The 19,239-nt window shown below is 38.5% G+C and overlaps 1 protein-coding gene across 2 annotated transcripts in view; it reads right to left on the bottom strand.

Moving 5' to 3' along the window:
• Positions 1–385: 385 nt before the first annotated feature.
• The window catches only part of nat16 (N-acetyltransferase 16), a 36,198-nt gene continuing 17,344 nt past the window's right edge, over positions 386–19,239 (bottom strand). The window contains exons 2-6 of one of the 2 annotated variants that reach the window (XM_044020956.1): positions 16,442–16,631; positions 6,378–6,603; positions 5,030–5,254; positions 4,596–4,939; positions 386–3,100 (exon numbers count right to left, since the gene is read on the bottom strand). In XM_044020956.1, the coding sequence (XP_043876891.1) occupies positions 2,872–3,100; positions 4,596–4,939; positions 5,030–5,254; positions 6,378–6,593 (1,014 nt within the window). In that variant the 5' untranslated portion in view covers positions 6,594–6,603; positions 16,442–16,631 and the 3' untranslated portion in view covers positions 386–2,871. The remainder of the gene's footprint in view (positions 3,101–4,595; positions 4,940–5,029; positions 5,255–6,377; positions 6,604–16,441; positions 16,632–19,239) is intronic. The other variant, XM_044020955.1, reaches the window with a different exon arrangement.

Below are 19,239 nucleotides of genomic sequence, written 5' to 3'. Positions count from 1 at the left end.
TTCTAAACCACACGATCACGATGGTAATATACACCTACTGTACATACATCAGAGCCCAGCGTGCACATGATCGTCTCACTTGTTCTCACTTTGCATAAAAACATATCATTCATTTTTCTTCAGCGTTCTCTCTCTTACTACCTGGTTATCCAACTTTAATTCCAATCCACCAAAGCGCAAGCTCACCTGGCTTTTAAAGGGAACTGGTGATGGCAGTCTGATTGGTTTCTAGCATGTCACACCCAAACTACACACAACTGGTTAGACTGACAAAAGTGGATGTGGACACTTTCTCAACGCACTTATGCTCAGATCATTCAAACAGAGCCCCTCAAATTTAAATGTAAAGTCAGTCGTTAGTTTCTGAAAAAAACCTTTTCATACACAGATAGCCATCAATAAATAAAGTTGTTTGGGAAACAAAGAAAACAATGTGGTGCAGTAGGAGTCTGGAAAAGGTTGCAATACCAGGCTACACTGCAGCTGATCCCACCCCCTCCTGTCTGCTCTCTAACACATGACCATGACCATAATGAACCGCAGGTACGACAGAACTTAATTATAGTTAGTGTTTCTTAAAATATTGCTCGAACTACAGACAAGATATGTTTCTTTTCTTTCCAGACAAATGTATTTATTGATGGTTATCGGGGCAAATAAATATCAGGTTAAATTTGTTAAAAACAATGATAAACTCAACAGACAATAGTGGATTAGGACATGCCATAAAAGCACTTATGCTTATAAATCATTCAAACAGTCAACTATGAATGTAAATGTCATATTCCCGGCTAGTGGAATGCGTCAGAAATCAAATTCAAATTTATTTTAAAGTAGGCTCCATTCGTTACCAATCATACAAATGCTGAAAATACAAAATGCATTGAAAATGTTTTCAGACGTTTATATAGGTAGAAAATAAGAACTTGCAGCTGCATCAATTTTACAATAAAGTGTTATAAGTTAGCCATTTAGACAATTTTTGACATATAATAGATTATGTTAGTAATTAAGTTAATTAGATCATTAACTACAGTGTTTTGTACTGTGATGCCAGTTGTGCAGAATATCATCCTTGACGAATGTCTTTCTAATGTCTAGTGTAGTGTGACACACAGCTAAATACAGAACTTGGTGTTCACTGAAGTCGTCAGAGCTCACAGTCGTCTGTTAAACAATTCCAAGCTCTAGCATTTTGTTTGGCTTCAGCCGTTTACAAACTTAAGCCTAGATTATACATAAAACATTATGTTTTGCAGCATTCATGTAAAAAGATTGAATTAGTTACTTAACAACAACAATAATAATAATAATAATAATAATAATAATAAAATGATAATAAAAAAGACTAACTCTAAGACATGAGGAAGGATTATTTATAAGCCATTTTGTGAATGAGCATGTTCATTTTTACTAATAAGCTTTAATTATTGTTGATGTTGGGTAACTGAGTGACGGGATCTGTCAGTGATCCCTATTTGATCCTGAACTATTCGTTCTCATTCGAACTCTGACACAACCTGTGTGTATAGTTTTAATAAAGTGCCCCCAGAGGTGTGCAGATTTAGTAACCCGCTAACTCAGCTTGTGTACATATTTTTTTTCATTATATATTTACAGAAAGAACAGAGATGGAAGAGTTGAGGTGATGTAAGAGAACTACGTTTGTTTCCTCAAAGATTTCGATTATTTTTTTTCCCTCCCTCTTTCTGAGGTTTCATCTCTGCATTAGTGTGAGAACGCTTCCCGAGGCTCACCGCCCTCAATACCATTCCATTAATGTACAGAGGTGAACAAAAAATCAAAAACACATGCAATCAGTTGAGTCTAAACTTCAATTCAAGTAAAGTCGTGTGGATGATGATCCAAATGTATGAGCATTTTTAAGGCTACAGTTTGCAGTGCAATAGGGTCCATGATGTTTTGGACCAAAATGTGTCCCCTTCAGTAAAATGACTTTCAAGCTGGTTGACCACAACACTCTGGTTTTCACCCATAAAGACGACAGTATAAAGACTGTCTTTATACTGGGCGCACAGATATTAAATACACCTCAAAACTGGGTGCATATACTTTAAATCAATGAAAAGTTCTATCAAATCAACAAATTGTATTTTTGGCGAAGGATGATGATGATGTTTTGAATTCAGGAGTAAATTTACTTTCACGCTGCTATGTTTGTTTCAACCATAAACCTTTCGTAAAGTGTTTCTACTACTTCTTTGTACTGAATATCCGCTCCTTTTTTACTGGGCTCAACTCAAAACTAAAGCCTTAAAAATGATACTTCAAATAAATGAAAAGTGTATAAATTCAACAAATGGAATTTAGACTGTAATTAAGGTCCATGATGTTTCGGACCAAAACACATACAAATGACCTTTCACGCTTCTTCGGTTGACCCCAACACTATGGCTCAACCACATGACCATATGGTCTATTCAGATTCTATTAGGTCCAAATTCTCACCCCTAAAGACTAATGAAAGTGTTTCAGATAATTACCTGTAGTGAATACTCCCTCTTTTTTACTGAGTGGACAGATCAGTCAAAAATACAGCCTTAAAAATGGTAATTAAAAATAAATTAGAAGTTGTATTAATTAAAAAAATAGATTGCTGATTACAAGACCTGTTTGTGATTTTATGTCCACGCTGCGTATTTGTTGTGTACTATTAAGGTGAACTCTGCATTGTTATAGATGTTAGAGACTACGCTTTGTTTGCTTGGTATCTTTCTCCTCAGTAAAGAGGGCTGTGTTTTTCTGTTAAGTGTAATTGAGTTGTGTCCATTCATTGTTGTGTAGACCCTTGTCTTAATTCCTTTCTGGTTTCTTTCTCATCTTCCTCTCCTCTCCATCCACCTCCAGTAACTAGATGACATCTGACTCCACCACACACTGCTCGGTGTACTCCTTCACCAGCTCCACGTTCAGGATCTTTTGGCAGAACTCGGCCATGGGCTTCCACAGCAGTGGGTCCAGGAACATCTGGCACATCACGTGACCCTTCAGGGAAGTAGTGTGGCACTGCAGGTGGCTTAGGAACTGCTGCTGGACCAGGTCCAGGTTTTTACCGAACATGTCAATATTCAGGTAATACCTGGTTCAGAAAGATGTGTGAGTTGAAATGAACACATTTCAGGTTTTGTTTTTTTAAGTGTGGTTGTATGAAGCATTGGCACATTATCAAAGCCAACGTGACTGTTGGCAGGGACAGAGGGAAAGATTTTAGCCACTTAATGTATACCTTCTTAAGTGGATAATGTCTTTAAAATGCATATGTCTCTTTATCTCAGTATTAGACAGCCTTTTCCTGATGGAAACTGAAGTTTGTGAATCACTCACTTTCCTGCACTAAGGTCCGTAAAGAAAATCAATGATTTTACATAACAGCACACAGGAGTTGTGGATCCACTGCTGCCCACATCTGTAAATTCAAATGTGGTGTTCTTTGTTCAGATTAAACTCAGTGACACAAACTTCACAAACAAAGAACCTCTTGTGTCCTCACTAGGGTTTATTCATGGGAAGCAGGATTCCTGGGAATTCCAGGACTATTTCCCGGGATATTTAATGACGGTAAATGGTAAATATATATTTTAATATCTGTATCATATTAAGTGAATTAAGAGTGAAGTTTGCATTGTCAATGAGATTTCCTGGAGGTCATTGAATGTGTCTTGACAGTCAGTGATGCTAGAAGCCTGTCAATCTGAGGGCCTTGTGATTAGCAGGAAATGAAGAAGGTACTCCTGTGTGTTTCCTGATAGTAACAGGCAATTAAAGGAAGATTTTGAACAAATAACCCATGAACATTTATGGACTGAAAAAGTGTTTGTTTAGCTGCCGTCGGTAAAGAAAATAAAGATAGATTGTGGTTGGAATTGTTCATAGAGAACTGTGTGTGTGTTTTAGTAAGAGCATCAGACCTGGAAGCTGGAAACAGTTAAGTCTCTACTGGAGCTTAACTGATAAATCTGAGAACCTTGGGCTGATAGTTCCATGTCAGAGAAAGTGACCTTCCTCCAGGTGATAGGAAATGGACATGCATTCAGCAGCGCACACTGTGCTTATTGCAATCAAAGAATCCGCTTTACTCAACTTTTAATTGTGGGAGTACATGTGTTCCATTACTTTGTTTACATGTCACCCATCCACGAATTTGACTCTGGCAGCGGGTCTGATAATATACGCAGCAGATGTGGGTTTGCATGCTGTGCCAAGGAACACAGCCGACTGAGGTAAAGCAATAAAAATCTCACGCATCGTCTGATCGTGACGATTGCATCTCTATTATCTATGATTATCCTCTTTTATGTTATTAAGCAAGCCAAATATAAACTGCCCTTGTTGTCTGAAAAAGCAGCACAAACTTCAGTGTTGTGTTAGTAAAGGCTGTCTAAAGGTGAGATTAGATAAGATTAAAGCATGTCCAGGTGAACCTATGGTTGAATTACTAAACTCTGTGTCTCAAGCTGGTTCTCAGTGCAGGTAGCGTGCTGGTGGAACACACACAGCGCAGTATAAGTGAATGTCTCTATACCTCATGCAACCACACTAACCCTTGAAAAGTGAATTAAAGAAAGGACAATTACCAGTCATCGCCGATGGGCACCCTGAAAGGGAAGGTGCAGAGACTGGCCACAGCAGGGTTGGACACATCGTCCACCATCCAGTCGATGTCCTTCTTCAGTAGAATGGCCATGTTACTGGGCAAGGGTTTGAATGGCTGCCAGTCTTGAATAATGGTAGAATTAGGTAGCACACCCTGCATCAGCTCAGTGGTCAGATACAGCCGGTGGATAGCTGTGTGGTCCAGACGCACCGGGGGACATTTAGGGGAGGAGGTGGGCAAAGAGGACTGGATATCTCCAACCACACCAAGCTCAGACAGACGGAGTTTCAGGTCTTCAGCTCTGAAGCGCACGAGTAGAATACCCTGTTGGAGAAAGTCAGGCTGATGAAGAACTACAACAGTGACTGAAAACAAGGAAAAAGATCACAACAAAGATCCGTGTCTTATTATAACCTGCTTGGTTATGAGGCGATACTTCTGGAAGTCCTTTGGCCCGAGCTGATCATCGCGGGTCAGGCGACACACTTTGACCTCTGGGTACTTGAACTTGACCAGCTCGTTGCAGAAGCGCAGCAGAACCCCGGCCACGCCTTTGCCTCTTTCCTGAGGGGCAACACGCAGACCCTCCACCAGCATGGTGTCCCCATCATCGATCACACACACCGACTCCAGGGCAATCTGTCGAGGGTTGTGAGGAAGCCACGAGACACAAATGACGGACCTTTCTAGAACTGATTGAGTTACTTTTTAAATGCAGTATTTTATGTTTTAGTTTTACAGTAACGTTCTACTGTTTATATAGTAAGGTATATATTATTGTATGTTTTCTAATTTTTGTTTTTACAGTTTTTTGATGTTCAACATTCTATATGTTTCTATTTCATGGCCTACTATTTTACCCTGCTGCTGTAACGCTGCACTTTTTCTTCGAGTGAAACAAATAAAGGATCATCTTAATTTAACTTATCCTATCAGGGAGCTAGAGACAGAGAGAGAGACAGACAGGAGATGTGTGATGACTGAAGTCATCGCAGAATCAAGCAGCCAGAATAACGGCTCAGCTAATGCTGTGAGCCTCAGAGAAAAGCTCAGACATCTGAAAGAGTTTGGAATTGAACCACTGCCCTCGGTGCCAAAAGGCGCCACAGCACCGAGCAATCAGTTATATACAGTCTGTCAGGTTGTGAAATGTATTGCTTGATCTCTGTGGATTTAAAGCGTGCATTGAACTCTTTAAGCTTAAAAATGGCACGGTGGGCAAACTGACTCGGGATTTTCAGAGCTCTGTTTAACTTAACTTAACTTTAAATGGCTGTATTTAACTTACATTGGTCTTGATGACCACTCAAAGCTGTTTCTACGACACTACTACTGCTGAAAGACCAAGTAAACTCTCGGTCTAGAACTGAAATAAATAAATGCAGAAGTGATCATGGCTTCAAACTTCAAATCCAATGCAATCCATAAACCTTAAACATTACATAACGTGTAACTAAGCACAGACAAAATGTTACGTTATGTTATTATTAGCAGAATAATTGTTACACTGTTGGAGCAGAAGAGTCTTAAGAAACACCTTCAATCTTTAACTTGTGATTTTCCTCGCCTTGCAAGTCACATATGTACATATGCACAGTATGAATGTGTGAGTGAACAGGTGAACGGCAAAACAGTAGTGTAAAGCAGGTCATCAAGGCTAGAAAAGCACTGTATAAATACAAACCATTTACCTTTTATCCAGGTACATAAGATAACTGAGTTCTGACTTTTCTTAAAAACATAGAAATATTTTCAAACTTACCACTTTGCCATGTTTGCGAGCCAGTATGACTATACGGTTCGTCTCCTGCAGCCAGCTGGTGTATCTGGTGGGCAAGTAGTCAAGGCCTCCGTAGATGTCCTGACTCATAGCCATGATGTCATCAAAGTCCTCCTCAGTGGCCACAGTGAACTGTAGGCCAGCCTGGGACAGGGTCTCGGGCAGCTGGGGCATAGTCAGGCTGGTATCAATCTTCATTTTGAATCAACTGATGAGATACAAAGGAGGAGAGGTTAATGTGGATTATTTGGGCTCAGAGCTGGATGACAGAGAAGATGCAGAATATTTTCAAAAATGAACAATTCAAGCAAAATTGGAATACCATGTACGAAGAAAATGAAGAAATATGAAACATTTGTCAAGATATTTAACACCTGTAAACAAAGAATACCCAATGTAGAGAAGTCATTAAAAAAAGAACGATTGTAGCGGAACACAAATGTAAAAGATATAAAAATAAGCTTACTAATACAAAGAATATTTTAATAATAACAATAGACTACAATAGAAATAACACAAAAGGTATATGCAATAACTATCCTCAGTATTTTATAGATAATAAAAATCAAATTAAAAACATGAATGAAGTACCCAATGGATTCAATGCGTTTTTTGTAAATGTTGGACCAAAACTGGCAGAGGCAATAAATAAGGAACATAAGGGACAGAAAGAGATGCTGCAGATCATGTTGAGAGAAACAATGTTTTTAAGAGCGGTGGAAGAAAAAGAAATGTATGACATTGCTTTAAGAACAAAACCAGTACGGACTGGAATGATATTGACATGGTCACAGTGAAGAGTGTTATTAATGCTATTGTAAAGCCACTAATGTATATTTGTAAGTTGATAGACATCACTTTACAAACTATTCATAAAACAATAACACTTTGGGGTATTGTGGACGACAGATGATAGTATTGAAAGATTTGAGTATTGTTCACAGCAAAATGAAGAAATCCAGGATTACAGAGAAATCTAGGGTTCCTTTTGTCACATCAGTCATGTAGGCCAAGTCAGAATTAGGAGGTGCAGCTGGGTTTAAATAATTCAGATACATCTGAAATGGAAGTGAATCTGCTGCATCTTTTATACAGAGAGGACAACAGCAACTAATGAATGACTTTTAATATAGAAAAAAGGAAACATGACCAGTGTGTTAAAAAGGAGGACCGACTGAATGTGTAATGTAGATATAGAGATAGATAATAAAGAATTCCCTCTCTCTATGGGTCGCCACAGCAGATGACCTCCATATTTGATTTGGCAGAGATTTCTTTTATGTCAGATGCCCTTCCTGATGCAACCCTCCCATTTATCCAGGCTTGGGACTGGTGTCCAAATAACAGTCCCTTAGCATTAAGTGTCTGTTGGCTTCAGAAATAAATGCCAGCATGTATTTGGTAGTGAAAAAGAAAAACACGAAACACAAGATATGGGATTAGCAAAGGGATGAAAAAGAGGCAGGACAAAAGGTGATGAGATTAATGCTGCTGCTGCTGCTGCCATGTGACCAGAAATAAAGTCTGTGCCATGTGATGTGTGCCACACGGGGACAATACATCATCATCACGGACACAATCAAGGTCTCAAAGCTGGGACCACAGAGGAACCAATCACACATGAGAGGCACAGAGAGAGAGACAGAGAGACAGACAGACAGAGAGAGAGACAGACAGAGAGAGAGCGAGAGAGAAATGACAACACAGATAAATGACAACAGACACAGGAAGTGGAAGACTGGCTCATATTTTGATCCCCGTCTTTTCCCATAAATCCTGTAAATCCACAACCTTTAACCCCGGTAATCTGTACACTAATACTCTGTCATACCCAATCCACACTACAAGCTTGGGCATTCAGCTGAAGAAGTCATCAAATTAAACACACAAGATGTGATGCAGAAAGATAGAAACAAGTTTATCCTGAAGCCCACCATGTTCATTCAGATAAACCAACGTGACTAAATACGTAAAAACACTTGCTGTGAAGAGTTCAGTTTGAATTATGTTGCAATACAATGTATGCAAACAAAGACGCAGACACACCATTAGATGGCACTTATTCTTACACACTGGACCTTTTAGTGGATATATCTTCATCATCTTTAGCGTCATAGTTTATTTCCAATAAATATGGGCACTGCAATTGTGAGTTGCACAGGCTTCCACATAAATGAGGTTCTCCAGGTCTGCGTTACAAAACCAGCTTGACGCAAAAGTAAATCAAAGCAGACTAGCAAGTAAGTCAGCCCCCCAAAAATATGCTGCTGCTGCACCATTCCTGTTAAAAGTCCATTAGCATTGCAGTCATTGGCACATGTGTCATGGGCAGCTCATGGCCAAGAGGAAAGCAATATAAGGAAGGTCACCAGTTTTAATCCCAGGACCGGTCAAGGACTGGGGTGAGCAAGGCACCCAGTCCCCTATTGCTCCCCATGAAGAGCACAGGTTCAGACCAGGTCAAATTCACTATCACTAATTTGTGTGTGTGCAAAAATAACACAAACATAAATATGTATGTGCCAGTATTAAAAGTACTTTACAAAGACATTTAACCAAAGTCTGAAAGGGGCCTTGTATAATTACACAGTGTATTATCATGAATAAAATATAGTTGGCCTGATATTTGCAGCATAAGGAAAGAAAATAGGAGTTATTATAAAGTGAATAGACCAAACTATCTCTAAATACAAGAAGAAGACGACAAAGATATAAAAGACACATTTTGACATAGATGGTTTCCTTCACTCCTCTTTCAATCCATCTGTCGTCTCTGTTCAAAATGTGTACAATTCAAAAAAGTGTCTCTTTTCTGCACTCAGCTTTTGTGTGATGCCTGTCTCTCTCTGGACACCATCAGTTGGTCCCGAGACAAAAAGACCTTTGACCTTTATTATTGATGCTGCTCTCTGTGGCCCACATATCCACTGTTGGGGATCAATAATGGTTTTGTACAAAGAGGATTCGTGAAACTGAAGGGGTTAAAATAACAGATGGTCACAAAGACTCAGGAGGAGGCGGTATTTTGAAAAGCTTCACAATCAAGTGGGGGCAGTTTTCAAAGGGGGAATTTCAACTGTACTTTAATATAAATAATTATCATAATATCATCAAAATATAAAATAAAAATAAACATAGAGCTGTTTATACAGGGAAACAGCAAATTCTATGACCTGTGATCCCTCAGGTAACGCAATACAAGGTAAAGTCATTGCAATCCCAGAAGGAGCCCGGCCAGGATTAAGTGACATTAAATGTTAGTGTCCTGAACCAAGACACCTTTCTTTATGTCGCCATCCAAGAAAAGACAAACAAAAAGAAAATAATGTAAATGGACAGGACATGTAGACATGAGTTGGGACATAAAAAGGACAAAGAACACTCTTTTGGTGATGGTCAGGGAAGACAGATGGTTTGAAAGAGTGAAAGAAGCCATTGATGTTAACCTGGAGAAACCATCACTCAACAGAGGGGCCGGCCTCAAGCCGTATCCTCACAGAAACACAACTTTCCCAATTGAATATTGTTCTACTTTGCTCTAGAAAAGATTTCTGCTGTAGTACATATTCCAGGGCTGTACGTGGCGCTGTAACGCTGCCACAGAAAAACACCAAAAAAAAAGTGATTTTTCAACAAAGCTTTATTTGAACAAGTATTACATTGTGTACAATAACAGAAACGGACATGGAATGAACCAAGTCAGGACAGAAAATGAAAGTTAGCATACAGTTTAAAAACCAAACAATCTTCAAACACTAAAAGAATACAATGATGACAAAGATAGCAACAGCAAATACAAGAGCTAGATAGGGGTGGGGCTACTGGCTGTCAAAAACACAAGGATGGTGTTATGACATTTTCCGACTCAGGGACCCATTTTCCCCAAAAAAAGATTTGGGCACCCAAAATGCCTGTTCTGTGTGGATATAAAAGCAAAACTGTGCAACATTTTTGCAGATTTCCTTAAATTTGTTTGTGTGTACGACTCCCAAATACCTCTATTTTCTACCAGAAAATGTATTCACCAAGAGGTGAAATGTCTTAAGTCCAGTGGCCTACAGCTAACTCCTGAAAATGACTTTGACCTGGATGACTGAGAACCTCCAAATATGTTTGTTATTTGAATTCAATCAGATGTTTAATATTTACTGATTTTATTTTTTCAAACAAAAAGTGGATATGGGTCTTGAAAGTTCTCTGAACTCTCACCCAAAACCAAAAACCCAATCCATAAAAACCTACCAAAACAACATTGATAGAAATGGGACTCCTGTTTCCCCTCGAGCCATAAACATCACAGAGAGACACACTCTCAGAAGCCACAGAGGAAATTGGAATTATATAATGACAAGTGACAAAGTAATGGACGGGTTTGAAGATGGCATATACTGCAAGATCTAATATCCTGTACAAATCAACGCACACCTTTCACCTGTCATTTGCAAACACATCAAACACATACAGGCCGTAAGCCTTTTCGGACCAACACGAGCGCCTCCACATTTTCTGAATGCTTCCTGTAGCACAGTTTCCAGTCCACTTGGCGGGACTCTTCCATTATTGTGTCAAATTACACAATACAGAAGAGAGAAATGGACATTTGTTTGAGGAAATCCACAAATACAACACAGGTACAACTCAGGGCTCAAAGAATACAAGGACATACAATCCAAAGGTAAACTCCTCGTGAGAAATCACTGCTAATGGGATGGAATGTGAGTTTGAGTACACATGTCGGAAAACGCTAGACTAACTCGGACCCTCATTTTTGTGTGAATGGAACCACAGTCATTTGTTGTGGATCTCTGTGGACATGGAATGCAGAAACTATTATCCAGGCATTAGAGTGTTGCTGCAAAGCATTTTACAGCCAACAGACTGACCTTGTCTTTTGGCGATTATTATGGTGTGTCTCTAGTATAACACGTTACAATTGTACACCTTGGCAGACTACAGATGAAATCCCATTACTTATTAAGATTGTGGATGTCGTAATCAACATGGATGATGTAATGATGCTGTGTTTAATTTCTCCCCATAAACTCCGGACACTTCCAGGAGTGCTTTTTGCAAGTGTGGCAGACAGTAAATACACACCAGAAAGTACAGTTTGAAAGCCTCTCCATTCCATGTCTTAATGCATCCATTCCTACTAAAATAAGTGTTGGTTTGCCATCCCTGACCCAACATTCTATTCCAACATCTTCTCCGAGCCTTCATAGTTGATGCATACGGTCTGCACAGGCACAAATATATGTTAACGGTGTAGAATCGAACAGAAGCACTGATCTACTGTATCAGTCTTGCCTGAGAAAAGCATCTCAAAGTAATGGCTGAATCTCGTATGGACAACTCTCTCTAGCTGCACTCCTCACAGGGAAGCAAAATAATGATAATCATACAAATCAGTATGTTTGTCTAAGCTGTCTCTAGTGAGTGTACAGGGTTTTTAGAAGCTAACACAGAAATGCTAGACATGTTCCAATGATCTATCAATCAGCCATGTGAGCTGTAAGGGTATTTGTAATGAAAACACTGTCTGGTCACAGCAGACACACACACGTGGTACACACCACTGGTATTTTTCCATCATGCTTAGATGAGCTGTCAGGCTTGGCTGGACAGTCCAGCCCTGCCAAAGCGAGCAATGTTGTTTTGTATTTGTGTGACCGTCTCTCTCGCTCTCACTCACACACACGCACACGCACACACACATTGATTCATTCTTACCCAACACACTCAAATTCTCTCCCTCTCTTTATCTGGCAGTAAACTCCAAACAAAGTGGAATTTGGCATGGTTGTATAGACTGTTGAGGAGCCTTTAAATACGCTACTGTGAGCACATGCCAGCACTCTCTCTGTGTTGGGGTCTGGCCACATGGAGGAGCTTTGGAGTGAAGGGGTTTCGACTGAGGCAAGAATGATACCAGATCACTAAAGGCCTTTTAGTGAGACACTTTTCTTTTCTAACCTATATCTGGTAGGGCCATATTTGATCATATACAACAATACGGTACAAATGTTTGCCTTATTACAATATAAACTATATACTGTAGCTGGTGGTGTGTTGATGCACTGATGTAATGAAGTCATAATGCTCCTGGGACACCGTAGCTGTTTTTGTCAAGTGGGCAGATCCAAACAGGACATTAATTTAACATAATTCAACTTTCTGATAATGGACACTGGTGTGGGGAAGTGATTGCTTTACAAAACAACAAAAACTTCATTTTCCTGCCTGTCTATTAACGTGATTAAAATGTCATAGACATCATATCAGTAAATGAATAAATATGAATTCATATTTGTAATAAGTGTGTTTGCTGATACCAACTAATATAAATCAGTGCCGTGCATATACTGTATAATGGCAATATTTTTTTCTTCCTCTAGCTGATAAAATGTAACAGTTTTATAATCACAAATGATACATACAATTGTGTAACATAAATGAACATTTATAGAACCCGAAATATTGTCTATCTCTCTGATCTGTATGATTGCTTCTAAGTCACTTATACATTTTAAATAAAAAATAATACATAAAATAAGTATAATAAATCATAATATAAGTATATGAAACATATAATCCTTTAGATGCAGAAATTACAGTTTTAGTGACGGGAGCATTTATTAAGTTTTGGATGACGAACAATTTAGTTAGTTTAATAACTGTCCATATATATATATATATATATATATATATATATATATATATATATATATATACAAAAGAATGTGACATACCTAATTCAGCTTTAGATGAAAACCTGTGACAAATAATACTAAATAAACCTCTATAGCAGAGTACAGATGTGACGGCAAACTCCTTCTTTGTTTGTGTGCTATCATAATAAATAAATAATGTTTGCTATGTTGAAATGGGAGTTGTTTATGTTGTCCAGCTGACGACTGGTAGTGGATTCTTTTTTTCAATTAGATAATTAGTCATGGTTATTTCTGTTTATTCAGAATTTAACATTGATAATGTTGGGACGACATCTAATCCTTAGCCACAATGGAATATTTCTTCTAATTAAATATATCTGGAAAAATCTGGACGGTGAAAACATCCCAAAACACAATTAATTTGTAGACAAATTAGCTCAACTTCACACCAAACAAATGCTGCTCTGCTACCACTAGCCACTAAGAATGTTTCTGTACTGATTTAAAGGCCTGCTAGCCTGACTCAGCTTCAGTATTAGCTCTAAATCCATTGTTTACCTGTGGTGACTTTTTGTTCTACCTATCTATATCCCTGACCAGCTGCCAATGTGATTAAACTATTTATTAAAGTGGATGTTGCTAACAATGTTAGTGTTTTCCTTCCATAAGCCAATGAACTAGGAAGAAATACGACATTTCCACAATTAATAAAATGAATACTTTGTTATTTGTAATAAGCAGGATAACATAGTCATTGTTGTGATATAAACCCCCACTTTTTCATTCTTCGTCGTTGGTTCAGAAATGCTGCAAGGACCTTAAATTACTTTGGTAGGCGGGGTGTGGGCAGGGCCTGTGGGCAGGGCCTGTGGGCAGGGCCTGATGACCGAAACACAACACAACAGACAACAATGGAGGACATCCAGCCAAGACAGTCTAGCTGCAGACCTGCACTGTCAGGACCCTTCGTTGCAGACCTGCACTGTGAGGTCTCCTGCACTGTCAGGACCGGAAGTTGATTCGAAGCCTTTCAAAATAAAAGCGACCATACCGGAAGCACGTATTTTTCGTTCCCAATGTTTCTTGGATCTTTATTTTATGTTTACAATGTCAATATGTTTATGTGTATCAATGTGTTTAATGAAAGAGATTTAAAAAAAAAAACCTGTATATCTTTCCATATATATATATATATATATATATATATATATATATAGATATATAGATATATCTATATATAAAGAAAATACAAAACGTTATGACCACTTCTTGGGTTATTCTACAGATAATCAGTGCAAACTAGATGTACAGCTATTGTTATGATCCCCTATAAACATTATTAGCCTACTCAAAACATGCAATATATTAATTTAATATAATTCACAAAAAGGACAGCTGTTAGTTTAGTCTGCACTACAAATTCATATTGAAACAATACATCTCTGTAAATACACCTTAATGTGTGATGGCATAATGCATCTACACTCCAACCTATTGCTGACTGTTCTTTTATACCATTATTTATCATTGAAAATGTAGCCCCCTGCACTGCTGGATCCATTTACATATTGATTTACTTGTTTTTTTTATATAGGCATATCTTATGTTTGTTTGCAATTATAACACCTCATAATTCATTTAATAATTGCTTAATATTGTTTGTGCTACGTTCTTACCTTGTGCTGTTGAACCACATGGAGGGTGTGAGGGTTGATGATTTTAAATGAACTTAGCTTTGTGTATTCAAAGTGAATTACTGAATACCTAGTTACATGACCCAGATAACCAATATCTTCTAAGCAGTTTTTTTAATGATTTTAATTATTAGTGTTTTAACAACAACAACAACTTTTTCCACAATATTTTTCTTTCTACTCTTTGTAATCAGAGTACGCCAAGTACCCTCGTTTGTCCATAATCTCTTCACAGAAGAGCCACATATCTTCAATCTGGTAAAAAAATAAATTTAATAGGCTCAAGAATTAATTCTCTCTCTTCCTCATTCGGATCCATTGTGTCAAACAGCTTTCACATTTCCTGCGCAGTCTCATCAGTTTGGGTGCTGTTCATGTTCAAATCTAAGGCATCTTCACTCTGGCTGCAAACAAGTGTTGATTCGCCTGCACCCATTCCGCTGCAGCGTTCAACTTTCGGCGTAGTGCCGGTAGTTAAGATCGAAATATGCATCTCTGCAGTGAGCACTATCATACGATAACAACGCTAAAAACTACCCAAAAGTCCAAAACCCGATTCTTTCAAATTAATATAACTTTACAGGACAATATATAGTGTGCAACATAACGTTCTAGTGAATAAAGACTGTTTCTGTTTCTTCGTATGACGCAAAGTTGTTGTCACTTGACTGTTACCCACCTCGTCGTCTTCACACTTCACATGGGGAACGAAAAATACGTGCTTCAAGTATGCTAGCTTTTATTTTGAATATCTGCTTCCGGTATGGTCGCCTTTATTTTGAAAGGCTTCGAATCAACTTCCGGTCCTGACAGTGCAGGAGACCTCACAGTGCAGGTCTTCAACGAAGGGTCCTGACAGTGCAGGTCTGCAGCTAGACCCCTCTCCATCCAGCAGCTCCTTTTTCCCTACCTTTTCTAAGAGACTGTGGGCGTTTGCCTCGACTTCCATGAGATATTTGATTACAAGAGAGTGATGTTTTTTGGCAGCCCAATCAGATGACTGTCATGGGTGGAGCTTATGCTGGTACCCCAATGGAAGGGTTCCAAAGAATGGAACAGTTGGGGCTGGTTATTTTTGTACTACTCCTAATGGAAACCAAACATATACGTACCGTGGTTGGTTTAAGACGAGACTTAAATGGAATGGTAACGTTTTCGTAATTGCCCGCAAGCAAGATAGCAATTTTGAAGCGTTATAACTTTTTCCTCCTCCAAGCAAAGAATTAATGCTTTGCTTTTGACTAAAAACTGTTGTTAACTTGCTGATTTGCAATTTTCACAATTTTGTGCTTTTTATTTGTGTCACCGTTATTGTGCGAAGGCCTGAAGGTCTACGGTTGATTTTTAGTAATATTAAAACTGCGCTACAAATTGTGAGAAGCATTTCAGGAATTAAACACTTTTAAAGACTGTTTAATCCATTCAAAAAATGCCCAAATCAAAATCAAAGCCAAATGTGACATCCATGCCTCACATGTTAAGCCTCAATTAACTGTGGAGGGCAGCGTTACACCTCTCAGTGTACAGCCTGTCACATATCATTAGAAGAAGAAGAAGAACATGCCAACTCTGATTGATTTGGAGTCTACTGCCACCACTAATCTCCACACAGCACAGATAAATAAGACCATCATCATCGTCTCTTGAGCACCAGAATAATACAAAACTCAAAGGAACACACCATGTCTTCGGGAAGATTTTCCTGTTGGTCAAGTGATGAGAACATGGACATCAAAATCATTCATGTCTCCAGGGAAGATCCTTGGCTCCAGTGCTTCATGCCAGTGGACTCCATGCTGACGCAAACACATAAGCATATCACCCTGTTGTGCGATAGCAGGCTCCATGTCATTTATCCAACGCAGCCCGGCCTATACATGAAACAAACCAGTGACACACAGGCACCAGAAAATGATTAGTTGGTAAATACGTTAATCATCACTCTGTGCTTGTTGTCGTGTAAATAGGGATGTACAACATTGTGACCGACACTGTTGTGAATAACTTGTTAAGGAGATTACCAATGTCTTGATATGTCATGCTATTGAATGCATTACTGGTTTAATACTGGTCACAGATGACATGACAGCCTCCATGTTAATGGACGGGGCATTAGCCAAAATATAGTGTCAAAAAAACCAAGTCCAACTTTTATTTAATCAACGAACACTAGACTCTAAGCTGTACAAATATGTTGGTATGTGTAACTCCTTAACTTCAAAGATTAGCACCAACTCTTTGAGGATTTTAACAATTTCAGAAAAATGTCTCATTGCAATTTTTGTGACAAATATTGTAATTTGATTTGTTCAATATTCACAGTATTAGTTGATTTATGCAATGACCTTTCACACACAAAACAGACTGTGTACTGTCATTCTGTGACAGTACACAGACTGTGTATGACATTCTAATGCAAGGATGAGAACTTATAATATGATTATTTTAAAATTGGATTAAATCCAAAAACAAATTAGTTAACAGCAGCTTTTGGATTATTATTATTAGTGTTATTAAGTGGATTTACTGGAATTATTACTGAAATTTACTGGATTTACTGGAATTAAAAAAGATTCTCCCTCTCCTCTGGGTAATCTACCACATGATATTTCCGTAAAAGTTTTTGATTTAGTTTTTTAGTCTAAAATAGAACAAAATTGACAGGACTTTTTTGAGAAAACAAATAAGAGTTAAGGTGTTCACTTAAAATCCTAACAAATGTCTGTGTTGTTAGTAGCACAAAATGGCTGCCAAAACTTCACAAATAGATTCCAGTAAACCTAACCATACATTAACGTAATATTTTATTTCCTTACCAAGGTTTAGATTTAACAACATACTGTAAATTATATTTAAATCTTAATAAAAATGACCTTCATGCAGCATCTAAAAATCAATGTCTATGATGTTGAAAGAAGCAGGCCAGCCAATACTTGCTCTGATTCTGCAGCACTTTTATAGGTCACAGTGTGATGAGGCCTTGCTGCTGCAATGAAGTCACAAAAAAATATATATATATCCCTAAATCTCATTGACAAATGTCATTGAAAAGCCACAGAAATGTTTAAACAAAATAAATCAGTGTAGCATGTTATATTGCTGCACCTTGTTCATTATTCACCAAGCTTTGGTATTGAATTTTAAGTCATTTTCCAAAAAAGTATCAATAAAGAATGATGTTTGTTATGGAGAAACTGCTAAGACAAACATTTTGGGCTTGAATTTAAGACACAATATAGATTGTTTTCTTATGAATAACATCCCTGAATCATGTTTTATCTCACCGGTCACTATATGCAGCTCCATCCCTCCACAGGAGGTCCTGAGTAAGTCATGTTGCTGATGCTGTGACCACACAGAAAACTACACTGTGAACTGACATTGAACTGTAGTAATGTCAGGCGTTACACTACAGTTTCAATACTTTTTTTTGTTGTATTTTATTTCAATTATTTTGTTTAATATTCCAGTGTAATACATATTTTGTTGTGTGTTAAGAGCTGTCGCTGTATTTAGTTAGCCAGTTTAAGTTGTTTCTCCATAATAGGGGCAGTCTCATCCTATAGGTGCTGGGGAGGGATAAGGGAACAGTGAGGTGTCGTTTAGTTCCAGCATGTTACACCCCAGACTACACCCCCTTCTTTATGTGATCTGTGACATTGGAGGACCCCTTTACTCCCCTTTAATTCATCAGTGTTGCAGGGGGAGCTGACATAGGGTGACAGGTGGGGTACACCCTGGACCATCATCAACCATTCACCTCACTCTCACACCTACGGTCAATTTAGAGTGTCCAGTTTACCTAATCCCCATATTTCATGTTCTTGGACTGTGGGAGGAAGCTAGAGAATCCTGAGAAAACCCACGCACACATAAACTCCATGCAGAAAGGCCCTTGTTCCGACCTGGCCTCGAACCATGGTCTTCTTGCTGCAAAGGCAAGAGTGCTAACCACTATATCAACCATGTGGCCCCTTTAATTCAAGTCACGCAGAATAGGAGAAGATTGAAATGTGCCGTGTAGTCGAGACTCGATCTTAGCTTCCTGACGACTTTAGATAGAAGTTGTTTTCACACGCTCTGCTTGTTACACTTAGTCGGACTGTAGTCGGACTTCATTTCCTCCCCAGTCTTTGACCCGCACGATGACGGAGACGACATATAAAGAGTGAACGTTATGGAGAAGACCTACATTTGGACTTTTCACCAGTAACATGTACAGTACAGCAGATACGAACACATAGTTAACAGTTGATGTTAACTGTTAACTCAGGGGTTTTTCCAGAAAAATAAAAGAGTATGAGGACAACACTGACGGCATGGACGTGAGGTGAAAAGGTGGCATTCTAGGTTCCTAAGGACATGAAATCTTGTGAGAATATGTCATTCAGTACAGTATGTTTTGTACCTGTGAATGTACAGCAATCCTAAAGTCATGTAGCATGAAATTGGCTTTAATTGCCAAGAAGACACAGAACA

This window comes from Solea senegalensis, linkage group LG3 (assembly GCF_019176455.1).
Source record: "Solea senegalensis isolate Sse05_10M linkage group LG3, IFAPA_SoseM_1, whole genome shotgun sequence".
Classification (NCBI taxonomy): domain Eukaryota; kingdom Metazoa; phylum Chordata; class Actinopteri; order Pleuronectiformes; family Soleidae; genus Solea; species Solea senegalensis.
Note: the sequence above shows the minus strand (reverse complement) of the source record. Positions and strands in the feature narration are given on the sequence as shown.